We start from the raw sequence: 23509 nt of genomic DNA on the forward strand, positions 1-23509 counted from the left end.
GTCTTGCCAACAGTTTCACTAACATCTACACTGGATGGCCAGGAAGCGTTCGCGATGTCTTCTCGGGCGCTTCTCCGGCGCTGATAATTGGGAAACGTAAAGTCCAAAGTCTTCATATTAGTCACCGATTATTTTTGTGATTAGTCGACTAATCAGATCATGCATCCATTGGACGTAAAACGTACAGCTTATTGCACCAGCATGCATCTGCTCTTATATAACTATCATTAGGTTACACCCTGAAGTGTTTAAGGTATGTGCTAACCAAAAATAAAAACAAGATGATGGTTCATTAAACTTTTAATGACATTTGCAGATTGTCTCGGTGGAGTTTAATAAACTCAGCCATCTACTCATTGCTATCTTAAATAAAATAGGACACTGGAGTAAATTCTACCATCTCACACTTCTGTATAATCAGTTTTCTGTGTGACATTTATTCAGCTGTGTGAAAACTATAACTTTAATCTCAGCCAAACCGATTTACTCAGGAACAAATAAAACACTGAAAAAAGCCAAACAATAACATTTTTAGGTTATCTAAGTGACTTATATATCATGTTTAACCTGAGTAGTGAAAGACCACGGGGATCTGAAAACGATGTGCTGGGAGTTCGCTGTTCTCGCCCCGGCTCTAGTGAACCTTGAACCCCGGCTAGCTAATGAGCTGGTGGGTAACAGACGTCTCAGAAAACGTCAGAGTACTTTTGCAAATATGTGATGTCATGATAAACCAAGCAGATATTTGAAGTTTACACAGCTGCATTCTGGCCTGAAAATATGTTAAAAGTTTATTTTGTAACCCAGAAAGAGTACACTGTAAAATGTAATTCTAGATGTTTGTTATTTCAACATATTATTCTATATCAGTTTGACGATAGATGACTGAAGTTGTTGTTATAACATAGAATTATAAGTTAAAAACGTCGCAATTACACCAAAAAAAGCTAACTTGAAAACTCATGTCCAGCTAAATCAGCAACTTATGTGAACTTGACAATGTGGGTAAGTTGAGCACAGCAGGATTCAAAACTGCCTCACGTGACTGCTACCGAGGTGCATCATGGGGAATTGGCGGTTAACGACATGCTCACTTTACTTGGACGTTTTCTAATCGTCTTCTTTGGAATATGCTTTCAAGGTGAGTAACATTGGTTATAACTATAAGGAAAGAGAGCTACAAAAGTTGGAACATGTTTTGAATCTATGGCATGATGTGTGTTTTTCTCTTTTACCGAAATGTTTGCTTTAGCTAATGTAGCTTTAGCGGACAAGGTCCAGCTTGTATGTCATGACCAAACTTGACCTAATAAACTGACATATGGCCTTTTTTATGGGTTTAATGTGGCACTGACCAAATCACAAGTATTGTGCCGCTAGCTTTAAGGTTGTGCACTCAACCACTGTTGCGATATTAGCAAGCTAACTCAGCTAATTAATAAAGCTTATTTCATATTGTCTCTGTACTTGTAAATTTCTTTCAAGTTCACAGGCTGTTGTATTTTGGTGGAAGTTCATTTTGGCAATATTTCAAATAACTGACTGGGTTCAAAAAGAACTTTTTGGCAGGACTCCGATGCTTGTTGTCATCTGTTTACCCCTATGTAATCACTTAAGTTGTTATTAACTGCTGCATGCTAAGCTGCAAGAGTGCACTGAGGACTGAGACAAAATATGGTCTACAAACCAGCATTATATTAGTTTTTATCAGATAGTCCTCCAGTGTGTTTAGTTTTTGCTTTAATTCTATTGTGCAGTTATTTGTTACCCTGAAATGCTTTATGCTTAACAACAGCTCACTATTTTGACTTATTTTTGAACTCTTGTGATCAGTATGACTAGATTGTGTGAGTTTCCATACTAAAAGAGCTGTAGTGATAAAATAATTGGCATCAGAGACACTGATTTTTGGCATGGTATACTGCAGAAGTTTTTTTTTTTTTTTTTTGCAGAAAATTAGCAAACATGAATAAATGGCGAAAACAATATAATTATAACATATATTTTTATTTTACTTATTTTAGGTCTGTGATGCCAAACTTGATGCTGGGGATTTATTTTTGTCAGTGGAGTCAAATGGTAAGTTACAATTTGTGCATTTTGTCATACTGGAAACACCACAGATTATATTGTAACTTAATAGCTCTGTAGAACAAATGATATAAAGATTGTAGTGTCAGGGTACTTCTTAAGAAGTAATATGGCACTATTGATGATCACATGCAGGTGGCATAAACTAAATATTCAGACGTGTTACCAACAAATGATTCATTAACAAAAGCAATGGAGCAGACTGTTTAGGTTCTTGTGGTTGTAATAACATCCATAACTGCAAGTTTGTCATTAATTTATTTTCACAGGTCTAGATGATCACATCTGTCTTTGTCATTTAAATGAGGTGGACTTGCAAACTTTGCGCTCTTTTGGGTAAATTGCTGTCCACTACATATACACAGAATCTGCACAGTATTTCAGATCTAAAAAGGGAGTATGTAATGGACTTGCTGGCTTTAATGTAAAAAGCCTATTGTGTAACTTTAATGAGGCAGTTGGACTAAACCAGTATTGCTCATCAAGGTAAACATCTGAGGAATAAGGAAATTGTTACTTGTCCTTTTACTCAGTGTTCTTTTAATCGCACGTTTACTAAAGTTTTACATCACATAAGTCATTTTCACAATCATTCTACTTTAAAAGATTTCGAGACAGACCTTATTGTTCTCTGAACTTCCTTGTTCGCTGAACGGCAGGTAAAGTGCATCTTTTTGTTTGTTTGCTTTTGTGTGTTTGTGTTTTCTCTAATGGGCCTCAGATGACTGTTTGCTTAAATTTGGGTCTCAAAGAATCTTTTTTTTATTCTGCCTGTACTCTCCACCCCTCTTCTTCTATTGCTCAGGTTGAAGCAGAATTTGCCTGTCTTACATCTGTTGACCTGAAAGGGTTCCTTTTTGCTGTGCTTGACCATTATGGAGAGGTTCGTGGAGCTGTTCAAAATCAAGAGCGGCATAGGAGGGCTAACTAGGCTCATAAGATGCTTCGGTGATGATGTAAGTGTTCAACTGCGAAATCTAATCCTTTGTTTAAGTTTTAGGTTATCCAGTTCAACTGATGAACTCATTGAAAGAAAGCTGATAAGTAAAGTCTGTCATCATATTTCACAACTGGACATTTAGTGTGGTAACTTTTACAGAATCTATGTATATTGGTGGTAGGTTGGATATCATATTCTACTTGAATGTCCTGATAAGCCTGATTCAAAATCTCCAATGATAATCATATATTGATGGAATTATGCATCAAAAAGCTGTGAATTTGGAGCTGTCTACATGCTTTATAAACACTGTTTAAAAAGTGTTTTTGTTTTCTTTTTGACTTCTTTGACCAGAGCCCTACACAAAGGAAGAGGACAGAGGACCTCATTTTCTAAAGGAAGATCCCTCACACACTTTCAAGACTGTGAAGGTTAGCATTGTTTCTTTTAGTAAATTTAATAATGACAGCACCACAGTGAATTTTAAATGAAACATGTGGCATCTATGAAACAATAGATGCCACATGATAACATGTGTACTTTTTCCTCACCAAATGTATTATTACAAGATCTTTGACACTGGAGTTGGTCTGGGTTTCAGAGAAACTAACTGGCAAGCTAGGATTGATATTATTAGTGTCTTGTGTTTATTCATTTCTTCACCAGGGTCTTTGACATTTCGCTGCTGTACTGTTCACTTCAGCTTTACGTTTGATTTCTGACATTGTATATTGTAATGGCAGAGATATTAGGATATTTAAGGGGCTGCAGTGGCGGCTACAGCTGTGGGGGGCAATACTTTGGTGAAATGTCCTGGACCCTGGAAAAGAGACTGTGTAGACTGGGTAAGCAATTAAAGGTTACTGGCCCAGAGTCATTGGGCAGCTGGGTAAAGGTGGATGTTGATATTCAGTGCCAATTATGCAACCTGTTCAGCCATGTCTATATGCTCTTTTTTCATGCTGTTAATAGAGGGGGAAAATAAACTTTAATCAATAAACTGATTAAAGAAGCATTGTCTATGGAGCCATAATCTGATCCTGTAGTGTAGCTGCAGTTTGCACATTTCATGTATTCTCAGCCAGATTTGGTTTAGAGCACAGCCAATATTTAGCATAAGTAGATTTAAATTCACACACTGGTGATGGCGAGCTACATTGTAGCCACAGCCGCCCTGGGGCGCACTGACAGAGGCGAGGCTGCCGGACACTGGCACCACTGGGCCCTCTGACCACCACCAGTAGGCAACAGGTGAAGTGTCTTGCCCAAGGACACAACGACTGAAACTGTCGGAGCCGGGGCTCGAACCGGCAACCTTCCGATTATAAGACGAACTGTCAACTCTTGAGTCACGATTCAGTCATCCACCCATGTGTGTGAATGACTGAATGTGTAAAGCGCTTTGGAGTCCTTAGGGGACTAGTAAAGCGCTACACAAATACAGGCCATTTACCATTTAAATTGAAAATTTTGTTTGAATTCTGCAATTGAAGACATGCTCAGTTATTTATGAACATGGTCTTTGTTTAAAGCAAGAAATGGATTTGTAACATGGGGGTGCATATCTCATTCTGAAAAAACTTTAACAACTAATAAGTGTTACCCAAAGCCAATCACCATCATCCAAAGCATCAGTATGGCTCTTCTTTGGAAAGACATGAATTATTAAGCACAAGGGATATTGTGTAATTGTAATTGTGTAATTTTTTTTTTTTGTCTTTGAACCCTTTTATAGCCGACAGGTATTGAAGACACGTTTTCTAAGAGGATGAAAGTTGGCATTGCGATGGTGAAAGAAGAAGACATCATCGATGTGTTGGTTGTCCTTGAGGCGGCAGTAATCCTGTCTAATCTGAGGGATGTCTCAAGTGCCATTTCCATGCTGATGGGCCTTCTTTTTGCCCTCAACATAGACTATCCAAAGGAACTTAAGGACATCTTTGAAGTCATTCAGAACATCCTAATGAACATTGATGGAAGGCAGTGCATCTCACTAGTGCATGGTCTAAGAAACAGACTCTTGCAGAAAGCCATGCAGAACTGTAATTGTATGCTCACAGCATACAATTGCCTTAGTGTTAAGGACAGTTTTTATTTTACTGTTTGTTTTTTTATTCTTGCAAGTTCTCATTCTCACTTTTGTATGTCACTAAATGATTACACTTTACATTCCAGATTAGACAATTTGTTCATGGTTTAAGAAGCTTATGTGAACAACAATATAATGGTGGACTTTGCAGATGCTTATCTCATGCAAGTCAGTAGTTTTTCCTTTGTTTTGCAATTGAGCAGACTCAAACTGATGTTTCTGAAATATCCATCTTATCAAATGTTTCAGAAGCATGCGCTCATTTTCAGAGATATTGGTTCTGTGGAATTTGTTGCAATTGTAAACGAAGACACATACAAGAGTTTGATGTCTTAGTTGTTATAAACTGATCTTTACTGTCACTTATCAAAAGTTTTGTACTATTTTAATATTTCAAGTTTTATGCTAACAGGTGTGACTGAGCACAATGAAGTTTAAAAATTTTGCAAATGTAAAGAATAACTTTTCTAAAATAGCAAGTGTCCCGTTGATACATTACATTAATGCAGACTTTATGTTGTTACTTCACAAGAATCACTACTGCTCCTAGAGTATTGGTCAGAATTTAATCTTCACCCAAACTGGGCTCAAGACCAAGTTCAAATTTATTGTTTCACAGGGAGCAGCCTTTGAGTTTTGATGGATTGTGAGCCTGATGAGCTATGTCACTGATTTTTCTGTTTCTCAGATGACTAAGATGGCACAATAAATGGTGAATGTTGGGTGCTCATGAGTAATTGTCTTGTCATGTTCTTAAAACAAACTTTCTGTATGAAATGATCAGATAGACTTTAATGGAATCTGTGGGTTTTTATTTTTTTTTCTGTAAACAACAGAAAATTAATTTAAAGGAATGTAGATATTTAAACCTGAGATCTAAGATAAATCTAACAGGTAGTTTTGCTGAAATGGATGTTAGAAAGCTAAAAAAAAAAAAAAAACTTAAGATGTTCAATACACATTTTTCTTTACATCCAGTCAATCAACTCTGATAATTAAAATGAAACTGATTTACAAGTTCACTCAGCTACCTTAAGGAGATCAGTTAATTAATAAACTTAAATCAACTTAGCTAACAGGTTATGTTAGTTAAGCTAAAATAGATTCCTAAGTTAAAAGAACTACTAAAGTATTTGAATTAACTAAAAAACCCAAGTCAACTGAACTAGGACAAGAGTTTAAACAATAGATTATTTTAATTTAGCTGAAAGGGTTTTCCCAAGTAAAAATGACAATTAAAGGAGTTGAACTGACTAACAAATCTCAGTCAACTAAACTAAGACGAAAGTTTAGACAACATGTGATTTTTCATTAAGATAACAATTGGTTGTGTTATAAGAACAAACTCTATTTCTTGACTTAACTTAAAATTTTAAGGCAGCCCTTTACCTCATATTTTTAAGTTGAAACAACAAGTTATATTTTACAGTGTAATAAGAGTAATATTTAAACTAGCTGCCACCATTGTTGAACACTGGAATTGGCTGAGCCACGCTCTGAATTATGAGATAGGTTGGACCACAAAGGATACACCTGACCCATCCTTCAAATCTGGGGAAAAGGAGGACGCATTTGTCGACCGCTTTTGGAGGAGTCTTCGAATTTGGACGGCCTTCGTCGCTTCGTTGTAACATAATTGGCCTAGAAATGCAGCCTCTGAGGGATGCAGCCCCTGAATTTGGACACAGCTACGATACCGGAGACTGCTTCTTCTTCTTCTGGGTTTAACAGCAGCTGGCATCCTTGTACATACAGTGTTGCCATCTTCTGTTTCTGTCTGTTATTACACTCTTAAATACTACTGCTTATTTCTGCATCTTTCAGGATCTTACAAAGCTTCAAACGACACGTCGACTATTAAATTAGTCGTCGACGATTTTGATAGTCGACATAATCGTGTCTAGTCCACTAATTGTGGCAGCCCTTCCCTAAGCCTTCCCTAAACCTACTTGTTTAAACTGACTTACTCGCTTTAATACAGATTTTAGTTACTGTCAAATCATGGGTTTTTTTGTTGTTTGTGATTGAAAATAAAATAATTACATAATTAATTTGACATCAAAAGCCTGCTTTTACTATAACTAGCAAACCTTCAATATATGTTCTTACTTTCTTCTTACTTTTATCAACAAATTAAGACAAGAAATTTAACTCTGTGTGTGTGTGTGTGTGTGTGTGTGTGTGTGTGGTTTTGTTTTTTTGGTTGTTTTTTTTAAACCTAGAAAATAAAAATGAAGCTAATGAAAAGATTCCTCATTGTCTGTTATTCATCTAAGCAGCTGGAATTAAAATGCTTTATCAATGTAACAAACACTTGTCTCTGATTTAACTATTACTGCGTTTACTGATATTGAATGAACTATAATAATAATAATAATAATAATAATTTAATCAGTGCTAATATTATATTATAAAATTAAGTGATGATGTTCCAGTTTGGCTACATATATAAATCCGGTACATAAACGGTACAGTAACAAAGCACAGAGCTCCAGCGATTTATAAATAAATTACTTTTTAAGTGCATCACAACGGTTTGACTACAACTTTTTAAATCCATTCAATGACCATTCAGTTTATGGTCATTATTATTTCCATGACTGCCCTTCTGCTAATTGGAGGGCTTTGTTTTCATAAAGTGATGATAAACAGACCGGTGATGGAGGTGGTGGGGTGTTACCGACTCATAGATGGGTCACGCTCACTGGACATTTTTCCATTTAAAGAGGCCAATTAGTCCTGCAGACGTGCCTGCTCATCACAATGCTGATCAGGTCGAAGCACAAACAAACACACCCAGGACCTTATTATCCTGCTGTACTCTTCAGAAGCCATGAAGCAATTTCTGTCCTTAAAGTGAAATTTGCTGTAGACCCATGTACATGTTTGTGTACCACTGGGGTAATGATATATTTGGTGTACTGACCAAAATCACCAAAATCTGTGTTTTGCTTATGGTACTCAAACCTTTGCACATTGTAATGTTAGTTACAGAGTATTAAGTACTCACAGCCTGCAAATTTTAAAAGAGCAAATAAAATTTTTTATTTGGGCTAGAAAGCCAAGTGTTTACTTCCTGGAAAAACACCAAATTTTACACTCCTGCTATAATCCACATAGTTGCAGTTTAATTTCATGACACACTATTCTTAAATTTTTGTACAGTTTTTCCACATGCAGGTTTAATAACTGTTAACATTACCAGATATTTTGGTGTAAATACATTTATATGGACATTAATATTGAAACTGAAACTCTGCTCTTATGCTTTAATTTATATTATCTTATATTTATATTTTCTTTTAAGTAAAAAAGGCCCATGAATTGACAGGTATATAAATCAACAGATTTTCAGAAGTTGTACATTTCTGTATTGTATTGATTGACTTTTTTTTATTGAACTTAGAAAATATTCTAAGAAGGGAGCCCAGGAAGCTGAGAGCAAAGTGCTCTATTGGGGTGATACAGTACTATGAGGTCTGATTATTCTAGACCTTGTAAGTGATCATAAGGCTTTTAAATTTGATTCTGGATTTAACAGGAAGACAGTGAAAGGGGTTAGTAATTATAGCTGGAAGTGGAAAAGACAGCTCTGTCATCGTACTCTGGAATACCACAAAGTCATGTGTTCAGGTATGTGGATGATACCTGGGTGAAAAACAAATCTCAGGACGTACCATAATTCACTGATAACATTAACTCGTTGGACAAGCACATCAAGTTCACCAGAGAGGATATGAAAAGTGGCAGGTTAGCCGTCTTAGACTGTGAGATTTCCATCAGTAATAGAGGACATTTAAAAGTACATGTGAACCGTAAACAAACATGCAGATAAGTATTAAGTGCAGGGATAGCTCAGTAGGTAAAGTGTTGGCCCTGTGATTGGAAGGTCAGGGGTTCGCTTCGCCTGACCGGCTACTCTAGGTGTCACTGTAAAAAAAATATTGTAGAATTTATGGTGAATTACTGGCAGCTGTTGTTGCCAGAATTTCACCGTGAAAAATAAATTGTAAATGTAGAACACAAAACGGTATCCTATTTTGGTAACCTTAAATTTCACAGTAAAAAATAATTATTTTTTTACATTGAATGACTGAATTTAAACATAAATTCATGTGAAAACAACAGACATTCCGTTAACCTGATTACAGTTTTACTTTGTTAAATATAGTGAAACTGTATAAAATAATACGGTATCATACCTAAAAAGTTGAATATTACGGTAAATTACTGGCAGCTGTGGTTGCCAGAATTTCACCATGGAAAATATAGTGATAATGTAGAATATATAACGGTATACTTTGTTGATAAATGTAAAATTCACAATAAAGAATCATAAACCTGTTCATGGTAACTCATGTAAAAGCAGCAAACACTCCATTAACCTGATTACAGTTTTGCATTGTAAAATACAGTGAAACTGTATAAAATAAATATTAAAAAGTTGAATATTACGGTAAAATACTGGCAGCTGTGGTTGCCAGAATTTCACCGTGGAAAATATAGTGATAATGCAGAATACATAACGGTATACTTGTTGATAAATGTAAAATTCACAGTGAACTTTGGTTTTTCCACAATTATTACATTGAAATAAAAAACTAATATAAAGTAAACCAGTTAAAATACATTTTAATAAGCTTGTTTACCGTCTCCTGTTGACAAAGCACAGAAGAGCTGTATAATACAAAACATGCCTTTTTATTCAAAAGTTCATGTTTACACGAAATTATTGGCAGCTGTTGCAGCCAGAATGTTGTCTAAAACAATTAAGGTCCAACAAATGAGGTAGTAAACATAATAGGGCTAAACTTACATTCTTTGACTTTTTGTCATAATTTGCTAGAAATATTAATAAAAACCAGTAGAGACAATGATTAAATTAAACAGTTAACATCCATCCGCTTCCACTTATCCTTTTTCAGGGTCGTGGCGCTGGAACCTATCCCAGCTTTCATAGGGCGAGAGGCGGGGTACACCCTGGACAAGTCGCCAGGGACAGACAACCATTCGCACTCATATTTACACCTATGGGCAATTTGGATTAATCAATTAACCTATCCCCACAAACTGGACAGTGGGAGGAAGCCGGAGTACACGGAGGGAACCCACGCAAACACGGGGAGAACATGCAAACTCCACACAGAGAGACCCCGGCCTGATGGTGGAATTGAACTCAGGACCTTCTTGCTGTGCAGCAACAGTGCTAACCACCGTGCTGCCCTAAACAGTTAATATTTAATAATCAAATTAATGACTAAAAAGGCACTGATCTAATTATTATCAATCTTAATACAACCAAAAACAAATAAGTACATAATAAACAGTCAAACAAAATTTAAAACACTTGATACTTGCAGTGGTTGACAAAGTTTCTTTTTATCCAGACTTGATAGTAGAGGGCTTTCAAAACAGTCTCTGATGGTGTCTGAGGAACTGGAACAGGTTTTGGATTCAATGTGCTGGAGGACTTACATGTTGTTCTTCAGATGCTCGTTGTAGATTAGCGTTCTTTCCTTGCAGTCTGAAAGCAAATACAAAGCACAATAAAGCAAACTGCCCATTTCAAAAGCAAATATACAGTCTTACAGCTAATAGAGCTGACACAATTAATCGTGTAATGATTTACAATTGTGATGCATTGCAATGTGGGAAAAAAAGCATCCTAATCCATTCAGAAGAAACTAATCGATTATTAAATACAGTCCATATCAAAAGTTTAAGACCACTTGAAAAATGGCAAAAAATCATCTTTTGCGTGGTTGGATCTTAACAAGGTTCCAACAACATTTCACAAACTTAAACTGGGACAGGCTGTTTTATAGCTGATCAAATGTTTAGGACTACATGCCTTTAAAAGGCCAAATTTGTGCAAAACCGTGGATTCATTGTCATTTTCTGTCAGGTAGTCACACTGTCAGGATGTTCTGATGGCAAAAGCAAAAAAACTTTCCTTTTTGAACATGGTCGGCTTGTTGAACTGCATAAGTAGGGTAGCTCACAGCGCGCCATCGCTGCTGAGGTGAGATGCAGTTAAGACGGTCATTTCTTAAATGATCCTGGGGGTTATGGAACAAAAACGTGAAGTGGAAGACCTAAAAAATCCTCAACCCGAATTAAGGCCATTAGTGGTGCCGACTGCACCCCCATAACCATCAAATGGCATCTGAGACTGAAGGGCTTCAAAAACCAATTCTCTGATGAGAAAAAAATATAACCTTTCTTTTTCCTCCTGTAAAAAAATGCAACCTTGATGCTCCTGATGGTTTCCAACCTTACTGGCATGACAAGCAGGTCCCACCTGACATGTTTTCTTCGCCCTACAGACGAGGGGGTGTCACAATGATTGGGGATATGCTTTTTCCTTCAGTGGAACAATGAAGCTTCAGGAGGTGCAGGGGTGTCAAACAGCTGCTGGCTATGTCCAGATGATGCAGAGAGCATCCCTTATGACTGAGGGCCCTCATCTGTGTGGTAACGACTGGGTTTTTCAACAGGACAACGCTATAGTACACAATGCCCGTAGGACAAGGGACTTCTTCCAGGAAAATAATATCACTCTTTTGGATCATCCTGCATCTTTCCCTGATCTAAATCCAACTGAGAATGGACAACAGTTCCAGACAGTAGACGCCCTTTGTGTGGCTGTCTTCACCACTTGGAGAAATGTTCCCACTTGCCTCATGGAAACTCTTGCATGAAGTGATCAACAAGAACAGCAGACCAATTAATTACTGAGTTCAAGTTTGGAACTTTCTGTTTTGGGGTTTTACCTGTTTTTTGGAGGTGTGGTCCTAAACTTTTGATCAGCTGTAAAACAGCCTGTTTCAGTTTAAGTGTTGTTTTTAATAAATTGCATGCTCAAAAAATGTTTTGCCTCACTCCTATTTCTTCTTGTTGCATGTTGAAGCTCTACTTGGAACCTTGTTAAGATCCAACCATGCAAAATATGATTTTTTTGCCATTTTTCAAATAGTCTAAAACTTTTGATCAGGACTGTACAACCTAGCCGCATACATCACAGTGGACCAACAACTGCAGTTTGTGTTCAAACAAGTTTTGAGCAATAAAAAAAGTAGCTTATATGTAACCTCCTTTATTTGTTGATGAAAAGAAACAAACTGAAATGAAGTTATCATGATGCATTGGGAAAAAAATTATATTTTTTGGTGCAAAATGTCTGTAGTTTTCTAATAAAATCTCTATTATTGAGCCTCACAGGTCCTTTTCTTCTGCTGCTGCGCATCACATGCCAGCAGTGGCTTTGCACATGCGCGATTCATTTGCAGTCTGGATGCAGTGGGGTAAAAATCATCTGTTCCATCTTCCACTCTGTCACCAATTATGAGAGGCAACAGCCTTAAAAAGTTCCAGTTTTGTATTAACTGTGCTGAGCGTTTGAGGGCTGACTTCACACAGCTTTGAAGAGGTATCAGAGTCAGAGTATTTAAACTGTTTAATGCTCCGATTCAGAATGGAGTAGGTAGGTGAACCATTCTTTTTTTCACAAAAAATTTAAGAAACAGCGCAACATCATATGACAAAATGCCATAAAAATCTTGTGTCCTAATCAAAATGGCAAACCTGGCTGACAGATGTGAAAATATTTTAAACAGTTGAAAACTGACTCAAACTTTACTCCTCCTATATCTGGTGTACCTTCAGTCTTGAGGTGTTCAACAGGAGAGTTGTACATTTCTATGGTGCATTCTGCTCCACACTGATTTGTACGGTGGCTGGGAAGTGCAAAGCGCAACAAATCAAAAAACCGCAACAAATTAACAACCCACAACAAATTAAAAAACCGCAACAAATTAACAACCCACAACAAATTAAAAAACCGCAACAAATTAAAAAGCCGCAACAAATTAAAAATCCACAACAAATTAAAAAATGGCAACAAATTAAAAATCCACAACAAATTAAAAAATGGCAACAAATTAAAAAATGGCAACAAATTAAAAATCCGCAACAAATTAAAAAACCGCAACAAATTAAAAATCCACAACAAATTAAAAAACCGCAACAAATTAAAAATCCGCAACAAATTAAAAATCATTGACGGAAAGGGATTGTCTGAAATACCGGAAGTGGCACAACGATTAGGCTTACTCCATATTTGTAGCTCAGAAAAGTGATTCTGGATGTCAACAAACCTCGAAAAACTCACTCCTCACACCGTTTCCTTATTACCCTGACATAGAGAAACGCAAAATGTTTTGCCCATTTTGTGGCGTTGGCTTCAGCCTCTTCACCCCATTTTGTGCTTCCTGCGGATGATCTCTGGAGCTTTTGCGGGACACAGACCAGGCTGAAGGATCTGACTCCCCAGGGACATCAAAACAAACAGAAAATTCTGAACAAAGTCATTTTGATATATTGCTCACTTTTTGTTCTCTTCAGACAGTCTATGCTATTTCAGTTAAATAGCATGTTTATTTACCATTTTGGCTCCGGTTTCTTTTTATGTTTGCTTATACTGTATTCTCGTCTACGTTTAGTAATGGAGAGTGCTTATAATCCCATTTTGACGTTAAACGTTTTTCATTCAACCAGAACAAACATGTCCGTCATACAAGCAGTTCATGGAGTACAGAAAATCAAAATCCAAAGAGCGCCAGGCCTTCAGCTGTGGAGCAAAGTTAAAACTCAAGCAACAGAGTAAACCTGTCAAGGTAGGTCATCACAGGTAAATTTATAAATGAGGATTTGGCAATTATTCTTAAAGTGATCTTGCTTTTATTATTTGTTTCTAGATCAATATAGGAATAATGGTGTCAAAACAAACGGACTTAAAACCGCTAAGAGGGAAAACACTGCCCTTATTTATTAGCCCCGAAATTACAGCTCCTGACCTCCTGAAGCAGGCTGTAGAAAAAATGAGAACATTCCACAGGGACTTGGTGGAGGGACCATATGTCCTTTTGTATCCCGACTGCACAGAGGTGATAAATGTGCTGGGACAGAAAGGCCATTCCGATTGGCAGACTACAAAGTGGAAATAGGAAAGAACTACAACAGGATTTCGCTTTTCATTTGTCCAGAGAGCCACTTCAAACAAGGTTTGTTAATTTTATATTTTAATGTGTTTACATATACAACAGCTAGTAATGTGTTTATTTTCTCAGCTTTGATTGCAGAGGATGGTACCTCAGACTCAGACCCTGAGATTGTGATTACATCAAGAAGCACAGCTGAGTTCAACCAAGCAGACACATTGGTGTGTACTTTTTTTTCCCCCCTCCACCATGCCAGAGGCCTGTGACTGGCCCTGGCAGAGGTGCATGTCCTCTGAGTGCTCTTATTTTTTTTCTCTATAATGATCATAATTCTGTAACATCCATGGGTCGATTATTTTCATTGTGTGATTGTATGTTCTTTAAAAAAAACTATTTTAAGTATTAATGGACTATCTAAATGCGATACTAAGTTGGTGAAAGCTTTGAAAAGTGCATATTTTTCATCTTAGGTTTTCAAACCACAAGACCAGAGTACCCCTAATGGTAAACATGCAGAGACGGAGTAAGTTATTTCAGAGCTTGTTCTGCTATATATTAGAGTTGGGCAATACAGTATTTTCTCATGTCACAATATTTCTTTGTTTTATTTCAGGGAATATTGATATAAATCATGATATAAACCGCCAGATTTGTACATATTAAATGTGCCGTTGCTCATAAGTAAGATGTAAAATCCTCACAAGCTTGTTTTGATTTAAATATTTATTTCCTGTCATAAGTTCAGATAGACAGATGTATTAACATATTACATCCGTTTCAGATAACTAAAAAAAGGTACGTGTTAAAAACTAGATAAAAAGTCAGGGATAAAGATTTCCAGTTTCAAAAGACAACAAACACCAGATCACTCAATTGCTTGGTCAATTACATTTAAAAACAAAAAAGAATGATTCTAAAAATAAATCTTAGTTTACAGTAAGTTTTACAGGAGAGCAGACATAAAATTGACAAAATATTTGTCAATATCAAATGAATAAGCTAAGAAATAAAAGCAAATTTTCCTAATCTCTCCTTGTATATTTATTTTAATGGTTAGTTTAGATGTAAATGGTGCCCAAACATCTCCACGTGTGGCCCTGCTACTTCACTGTGCTGCAGGTAACAAGTCACCCTAACTGGACATGACGCTGTTCCCAGAGCAATTGGTTGCTGCGCTACTTGATAAGGATTGACTATTCTTATGTCAATTTAAAAAACAGGGATTAAAGGAATATAAAATGGATGGATGGATGGATAGCTCTATTGCAATAGTCTCATATTTCCATTGAGAAAAAAGTATACTGCAATACATGTTGTTATTTTATTGCCCCGCCCTAATATAAATATTTATTGGTTTCATAGCCTTTTTATAATATTGGTATCATAAATAATATTAAACTGTATGAGCTACTTATCTGGACATTTTAATTCCAATACTTGTATTCTGTTTCAGACATGCTCCAGGACCTTCATCTACCATACAGCCATTTCCGTTATTTGTGCAATTTATGTCAGCATGAGGGTTTTTGCTATTGTTGGAATAATACAATGATATGTATGTTTATGTACAGTATGCAATTTTTGTTGTTGTTGTTTTTCAGATTGTAATATCTGATACAGAGGATCTTGGTCACCAAAACGAAACAAATCGAGTCATGAGTCCCTTTAGGTAAATAAAATTGTGTCTTATACGTAATTTTAAACCTGTAACTACAGTACACGTTTGGGTTTGTGAAATGGGTAAAGATAGTTAAAGGGTGAATAGAAGTTATTCTAATGTTGGAATTATAATTTCTCAACAGTAAATATGCAGACCTGTGTGCCCCCTGCATTGAGGACGAAGACGAAGAGCTGGTTGAAGTTGCTTCACTGATTGATTACAAAGCACTGTAAAATATCAAATACTACTTCAAATAACAATGCTAAATTGTACAGTCTTGCATTCTGTCTTTCATTTTTGTGATTACAGGGAAGACGTTAACATTACTCTACCTGACATCATTGCAAACTTATCCAGTGCCATTCATCATGGAAGTGTCAGCAGATTCAACATCTCAAGAGCAAATGTCTGGGATGGAGCAGTCAGGGGTTTCAGGCGGTTGTCATACTCTGAAACCAATGACATGCTGGTTAAATTTACCGATGATGCTGGCATTCTAGAAGAAGGACTTGATGCAGGTGGCCCAAAACGAGAGTTTTTGAGTCTGCTAATGAAACACATGAAAGATTGTCCCATTTTTGATGGACCAGAAGGACATCGATTCCTCGTCTACAATGCAAAGGGTATGCAATGGTCAGATGTTTGATAAACTTAATTTAAAGACTTTTTTTGGACATGTAAATCAATTTGTTTTTAATTATTATCAGAAGCTACTCATAATAATTTTTTGGATTATTTCAACACAGCATTAGCCTGTCTGTCTGTCAGGAGTTCTGACAAAAAAAATCTCTAAAAAATCTCTTAACATTCCCTCCTGTTGTTTGATCTTTCCTTCTATATATGTACATAGTAACCACTAACAGTATTATAACACCAACAAAAACAAGTCCTTTAATCAGCAGGGACTTCCAAGAGCCGCTTAAAAGCCACGTAAACCAGTCTTCTGTGTTTGTGGCATAGTCTTGTTGCTGTGCATCCCGAAGTTGTCTGAGTATTTTCAGAGCATCAGTCATGTTCGGTGAGTGCACATTATCTGGAATGTATGTGCAACATGTGTTGTTAAAGAGGACACCTTTCTCCTTTCTCGGCGAGAATCATGTCCAATGCTACCCTGTGTTGCATTACTGCAATGCGCAGAGCATCAATCTCTTGATCCCGTTCGTCGTTGAATTTACATGAAGCATTCAGAACCTTTTGTCTTTCAGTCCAAAGTTTAAATTCCTCTGGGACATTGGAACCCCATATGGAATCATGCTGCTTGAGGTCTGGGGTGCTTCGTCCTTTCCTTGTTGTTGACGTTGAAGTTGACGTGGCGTCCATGGTTATCTTGAAAGTGTGGTCAGATATGAAAATGGGAGCGCACTGACCTGTCCAATTCCCAGGAAGGATATTCCAGGTCATCCCTTGCACCCAGAAGGTGCCATTTGAGATGAGGTGGTGTTTCCCATTAGCATGGATCCGTTCTCTTGGCGGTAGCATAGGCTGCGGCTCAAATTCCCATTGTTTCCAAGAAAGACTGGGAATGATTTAGCCTTACTTCTGTGCTTCACTTTCAGGTCAACCCAGAACCATTCGTCACATGTGCCATTTCATCCTATCTGGAGAGGTTCCTCATAGTTGACCACGATTCCCTGGAATTGATACCCAAGGCTGGCGTAGCTTGTGGCACACTTTGCCTGAATTATGTCCATTCCCTTCGCATACAAGGTGGCGTATTGTGTCGTTGGGGGCATATAGGAGCAAACATAGCAGTCCTTTCTGGGTGTGCTGTCATGTGTATATCGATACCATGCGTTGTTCATCTTCTTTCTTTCGGGTGAGTGTTAAGAAACTCACCAGGAGTGCAACATTAGCCACTAGGAGGACGAGTGTCTTCATGATGACCAGACACACCTGTGACCTCTGATGAGTAGACTACTGGCAAGAAGAAGAAGGCGGGGTATACCCGATCAGCCCTCCCTCCACCAATAGATCACCATACAGGAGTTAGGGGTGCCGGCGTCTAAACGTTTAGGTTGTCACTCACTTTTTTGCAGTGGCTTTGATGGATCCAAGACGGTCTTTCTGCTATTTTGCAGGCAGTAGGTGTGGTGAGTAGCACTTGATAAGGACCTTCCCACCTTGGTGAACTCCGATTTTTCTTTTGGAGTACTTTGATCAGGATCCAATCACCTGGTTTCAACCTGCAAGATACTGGAGAGTTGTTTAGAACAATCTCTTTATTTTCAAGTAATTTCAAGTTGTGAGTTTCTGAGAACTTTGTGTCAGTCTCATCCACATTTTTACCAGGCCTATACACTTAGGCCATGGTCTCCCTGTTTCTTCCATGCATTTTCTCAGTCTCTGTTTTATTTCCTAGTGCTTCAGAGACCTTACTGATTACTTCATCAACAAAATGTGTCCCATTGTCTGATCTTATCAGAGTGGGGATTGAAATAAAATGGTTGCACAAACATTTTGCTACTGAGATGGCGTTTTGAGATCAGGTCTATGATCACTAGAGCGCATTTTGAGCCTTGGCATTCATTTAGCTCAATAAATCCCATGTGGATTGTATGAAAAGGATGAGGTGGTGTGCATTATGTGCATTATGTTTTTGGCAAATCATGCATGTTCCGACAAATTTCCGAAATCTTATCTACCACTCCTACCCCCCCCTCCTGTTGACAATAATGCTGCTGATATGTGTAGGGACTTTGGTAGTATTGGTTTGCTATTACAGGTCATCAAATCATTTTCTGGCTGTGCTCCACCTTTTAACCACCTCTTTTGTTCTCTAGTTGGTGCGGCTTTCTGTTCGTTTATAAGCACATCAAGTGGTATTTGCATTGAGGAGTCAGACATTAATGTGTCTACAGTTTGTTGTGCTGCTGCTTTTGCTGCTTGATCAGCAAAGTTATTGCCTTTAATGACCTCTGAGCAGCCTTTCTGGTGTGCAGCACATTTACAAAATGCTAACTGTTTTGGCAATAAAATTACTTCTAATAGTGTCTTTAGAAGATCTCAAAGTGTTGCACAGCTGAAAAAACATACTGTCTGTCAGTGTATATATTTATATCTTGGCCTGCGTGTGTGAGGATGTCAACGGTTTCGCTTCTACAACTCTATCTGCTGTGTAGATGCAACACTACATTTTGACTTAAGGCATTTTAGGCAATTCCTATTTCTCAAAGAATTCACACATTTTACATATTTCAAACTTTTAAGTTAGCAAAAACTTTGCATTGCTTATAGCTCATAGCTCACAGCTCTAAAACTCGTCATTGTTAAATCATGTGCCTAATCATTATATGTCACTGTGATCCACAAGTATGATCACAAATTTGTTATCCAAACTTACAAAACAAACAAATTGCCTATGGCATCAAGGCTTTGCGTTCATATTAATTGAGTGTAAGCTGCTTTCTTCATTGCAAGTGTTTATTGCCATAAGGTTTAATTCACGCATCATATCACTGAGTTCTAGGTTCAAATTATCTCTTCTGACCCTTTCCAGAAATAATTTCACATATAACAATTTGAGTATGTGTTGTCTATTCATTCTATTCATAGAGTCTATTCATAGAGTTCTGTTTCTCTCTGTGAGCTGTCTTGACACACCACAGGCACACAAATTTCCTGTTTCTGCAGACTAATCGAACTCTTTTGTTTCTCTTTGTATTCATAGTCTATAAACCCTCTTTAATTCTGCTAAATCTTGATCTAAAAACAATACACCTTTATTTCACACACACTTTTAAATTGAGCTCTTTCAGACATCAGGAATCATCACACACACTGCCTTTTCTCTCAAACTTCCACTCGTTCACTCACTCCACTATGAACCTTTGTAGTGTTATTATTACTTATGTTTTATTATTTTTGTACAGATCACACCCAGTCACTCAAAACCTACTACTCACAGCATTTACACAGGTAGAATCACTCAAAATATGCTTTCATACGAGTATTTCAGACATGCTTTTCAAGATATATAGAGGTCACTCACTGTACATCCACAGTAATGAATTCAAACTCTATTTATACAATTGTAGTGAGCAAAACCAGCATCTCCATGCGCGTCACCGCTCCTCATTAGCTTGGTAGTGTCCACATATTTAATTCAGCTTCTCATTAGTTGTTAGTATAGGTTTGCTCTTCATCCTAACGAAGTCTCATCTAAGATGACAGGTTTACAAGCAGGTCAAGTGTCTCTATGCACCTGATTAGTGTAGTTATTTCCTTATTTTCTTCATCTCATATATCATTGTACTGAGTTTGAGCAAACCTTAAGCTTGATTTACTTTTAACAATCATCCACCTCACATCATAACTGACTGAGGTGCCTCTTCCTATTAATAGTATGTCATTATTAATGTTATCATTGTATTGTTTTTCCTTTTTTATAACAGCAATAGTATATACACTACTTCACTACTTTACTACTAATATACAATAGTATATTAGTTTATATTTTATTATGTATCCATCACGGGTCTGTGCGAATCTGCAGCTTCACACCTTCCCAAGCTGGAGACATTTGCTTTTCCTTGGCTGAACAATGACACAGCCTTAATATACCTTATGCATCTCTCCTTTTTATTTGATATATCTTTTTTGTGAATTATCTGGTTTCATGCATTCTATTCATTCTAGGCACGGTCATCATGCCAACTATGTTTCATTGTTAATACCAGTTTACAGGTTGTTAACCTTCCTATTATCTCCTATTATCATGCTTATCGCAGATAAGCTCTGCTTTAATTTCAGTTAACCTTAATTTAACCTTTTGTTTATTCCACTTCATTCCACTTTCCATGCTTTAAAATATTACAACTCTTGTGTATGCTTTGTTTTCTTTTTAGCTTCCTTTTCAGTATTTATTTCTGCTTGGAGGGTTTCTTATAATTTAGTCAATGCATTTTCCCTCCCACATGGGACATTTAGGTTTTCTTTGGATTTCTCCATCTATATGCACTAATTTGTCCGGCACCTGGACATTTCTTTTCTAACCACTGCTCGTCAGCAGTTAGTTTTGAAGCTTCATTACCCATTTTAATCCTTTTAATTCTTTTAACACTTTACAACTACACAACTGCGGCACCTTCTCTGGCACGAGAATCGAGAGAGGTAGTTGACACGGCCTTCTACTTTCAAGCTATTCTTGAAAGCGGTGTCAACACGACCTGTTTCTCTCTTTTCACCAGTACTTGGGTAGCCAACAGCAAACAAAACAGTGGAATAGTTCAGCCTCCTTATTGTGCTGTAAAATCAACTTATTCCACCAACAAAAATAAAACAATACAAAAACAAAACACGGACACCGTGTGTCTACTCACGCGCGCTACCTTTACCCACTACGGGGGAGCTACCAGTCCCTGACGAGCTCTATCTTTATTTTAAAACGCTACCAGCCCCTCTGGGCGAGCCTACTTTACCCACTACGGGGAGCTACCAGTCCCAGACGAGCTCTATTTTATTTTAAAACGTTTTACGCGAGGTGTCTCAGAGTGTTAATATTCACCTGGTTGCTGCCGGTCTCTCAGGTCTACCTCATCGACCCCCACCGCCGTGGACCACTTATAAGAACGCCGGCCAGAACCCGAACGTTACGTCTCTGGACTTTATATCCTCTACCTAGAGAGGAGCTGTCGACAGACTTCAGCGCGGGCTTCTCACGACATCAGGGCTCGATGAGGCTTTCCTGTGGGGTCACACAAAAGTGCTGTGTCCCATCCGGCTCGAAGGACCAAGAAATGTCAGGAGTTTTCCTGTATTGCAACTCAGGTCAGAATAAAACGCTCAGACAGGTTTACGTGTACACGGTCGAGACTCAGGGAGACTCGCACTGTGCAATAAAAAGAAACAGTCTTTATTCAGAGAGCACATACAGGAAGAGAGAAAATAGAACTGCAGGCTTCCTGTGTAACTTCCCCATTTAGGAGTCTGCACAGAGTTGCAGAGTTTAAGCTGAATACTGAAAAGAGCAAACACATTTAGATAATGAAACGTACTTTTAAGCATAACATAATAAAAATCCCAAAATCCTAAAAAATCTCTTAACACTGTCTATCTGATTGATCGATCTGACATTGATCGGATCTGATCAATCGATAGAGAGGTGTGTATGAGAGAGACTTTATCATTTACTGTATTCATTCACAGCTGTAAGGGAGGATGAATACTACCTAGCAGGAAAGATGATAGCCGTGTCAGTTGTGCAGAGCTGGTACATTATCTTGCAGGCCAGACTTCAGTAAAAGCAACAGTTGTCTCAGTCACAGATGGAGACATAGGGAAAGCTTTACAAGAGGTGAGGACAGCGCAGGATTTAAATGCAGGATAGAACTATAGCTTCTTCATCTGTATGAGATTAAAATATTCTTTCTTTGTGTAGGGAAAAAACAGGAATGAAAAGCAGACACGTAAGCTTACATTGTTATGTACATTTTTATGGGTTTTTCAGATCGACAGTGCTGGTTCAGTGGATGTCCTGCGTGACTGTGTCATAAAACACAGTACTATGCTACAGGTGGCTGGTTGTCTAAGGCACGTTTCCACAGTTGAGGAAAAGAAAGACATTGTGTCTGACTATCTCCGGTGGTATATAATTGCTCGAAACTTATCTGTAATTGACAGGTGAGACTATAATAGAGGAGACTATAGAATTATTGTTATGACGGTGTTGTGCATAATATGTGACTGAAATGTTTTACATTCTCCTAGGTTTCCAAAGTTCAAAGTTTGTACATAGTTTAAACATGTACTGTGAACTGAGAAATGACACAAAGTTCTCCTCATTCTTTAGATTTAAAGAGGGTCTTTCAGCACTTAATTTCCTGAGTGCACTCCAGCAACACCCTACTTTGCTTTCTCCGGTCCTGTGTCACATGGAAAAGAAACTCACAGCTCTTGAACTTGAGAGACTTTTCAAACCTGACTTCAGCCCATCTGGAAGTAACAGGAGACATCTGGAGAGTCAAACTGTGGGCTACTGGTCAGACTATCTGCTTGACTGTGAAGGTTTATACCAGTATTTCTTTTAGTACTCATTACAAGACAATGTGTTGAATTTTTATATGTATATATATATATATATATATATATTATTTTTATTTTTATTTTTTCTATTTTTTGCAGAATCACAAACTGCTGTGTCGGTGGGCGATGTTCTGATGTTTGCAACTGGGCTAACATCATTGCCCCCTTCTGGATTAGATCCACTACCAAGCCTACAGTTCCTGGATGACTCTTTATTCCCGATGGCAAATACATGCTTAAACTTATTGAAACTACCAATGATAACCTCATATTCCGTGTTTAAATCCAACATGGATTTTGGAATTCAAAACTCCCCAGGATTTGGATGTTTCTGGGATGTCTGGCCTTGCAGTTCAAACCTGCTGTTTGAGTTGTTTCTCAAGTTTTTAAGTCAAGATTTTTTTTTAAAAGATGTTATGAATAGGATAAGATGGGACATGCTAGTGGTACAGCACAAATCCATTATAGTTTACCAGGTTTATTGTAGTTTTATTAGATAACCCAGTCACTTACAGCTGCTTCTTCTTGGCATTACATTGTAAATTCTGTAGGTTTTTTGCTACAGGACTTATCCAGAAATCAGTTATGTATTTGAGCATGGTTTTTGTATTACAAAATGTAGGTACATCTGTTCAAACAAGATTTAAAGTACAATTGCTTGACTTGACTTGTTCAAAGGTTTGACAGTGCTACTAAAAGTAAAGGCGTTT

The 23509-nt window shown here is 37.5% G+C and overlaps 1 protein-coding gene and 1 long non-coding RNA gene across 2 annotated transcripts; both read left to right on the top strand.

The window, feature by feature from the left end:
* The first annotated feature begins 14123 nt into the window (after nt 1–14123).
* Nucleotides 14124–15612, top strand: LOC109202655 (uncharacterized). Its single transcript, XR_002062604.2, has 3 exons — nt 14124–14340; nt 14590–14642; nt 15573–15612. It is a non-coding gene; the product is annotated as an uncharacterized LOC109202655 (long non-coding RNA).
* A 162-nt stretch (nt 15613–15774) lies between these two features.
* Nucleotides 15775–23361, top strand: LOC100699887 (G2/M phase-specific E3 ubiquitin-protein ligase). Its single transcript, XM_025907769.1, is given in 8 exon segments — nt 15775–15788; nt 15922–16008; nt 16089–16402; nt 21924–21977; nt 21980–22071; nt 22225–22397; nt 22567–22781; nt 22899–23361. Coding segments are annotated over 8 exon segments (1350 nt in total). The 3' UTR covers nt 23300–23361.
* The last annotated feature ends 148 nt before the right edge of the window (nt 23362–23509 follow it).

The sequence above is a fragment of the Oreochromis niloticus genome, linkage group LG6 (genome assembly GCF_001858045.2).
Source record: "Oreochromis niloticus isolate F11D_XX linkage group LG6, O_niloticus_UMD_NMBU, whole genome shotgun sequence".
Classification (NCBI taxonomy): domain Eukaryota; kingdom Metazoa; phylum Chordata; class Actinopteri; order Cichliformes; family Cichlidae; genus Oreochromis; species Oreochromis niloticus.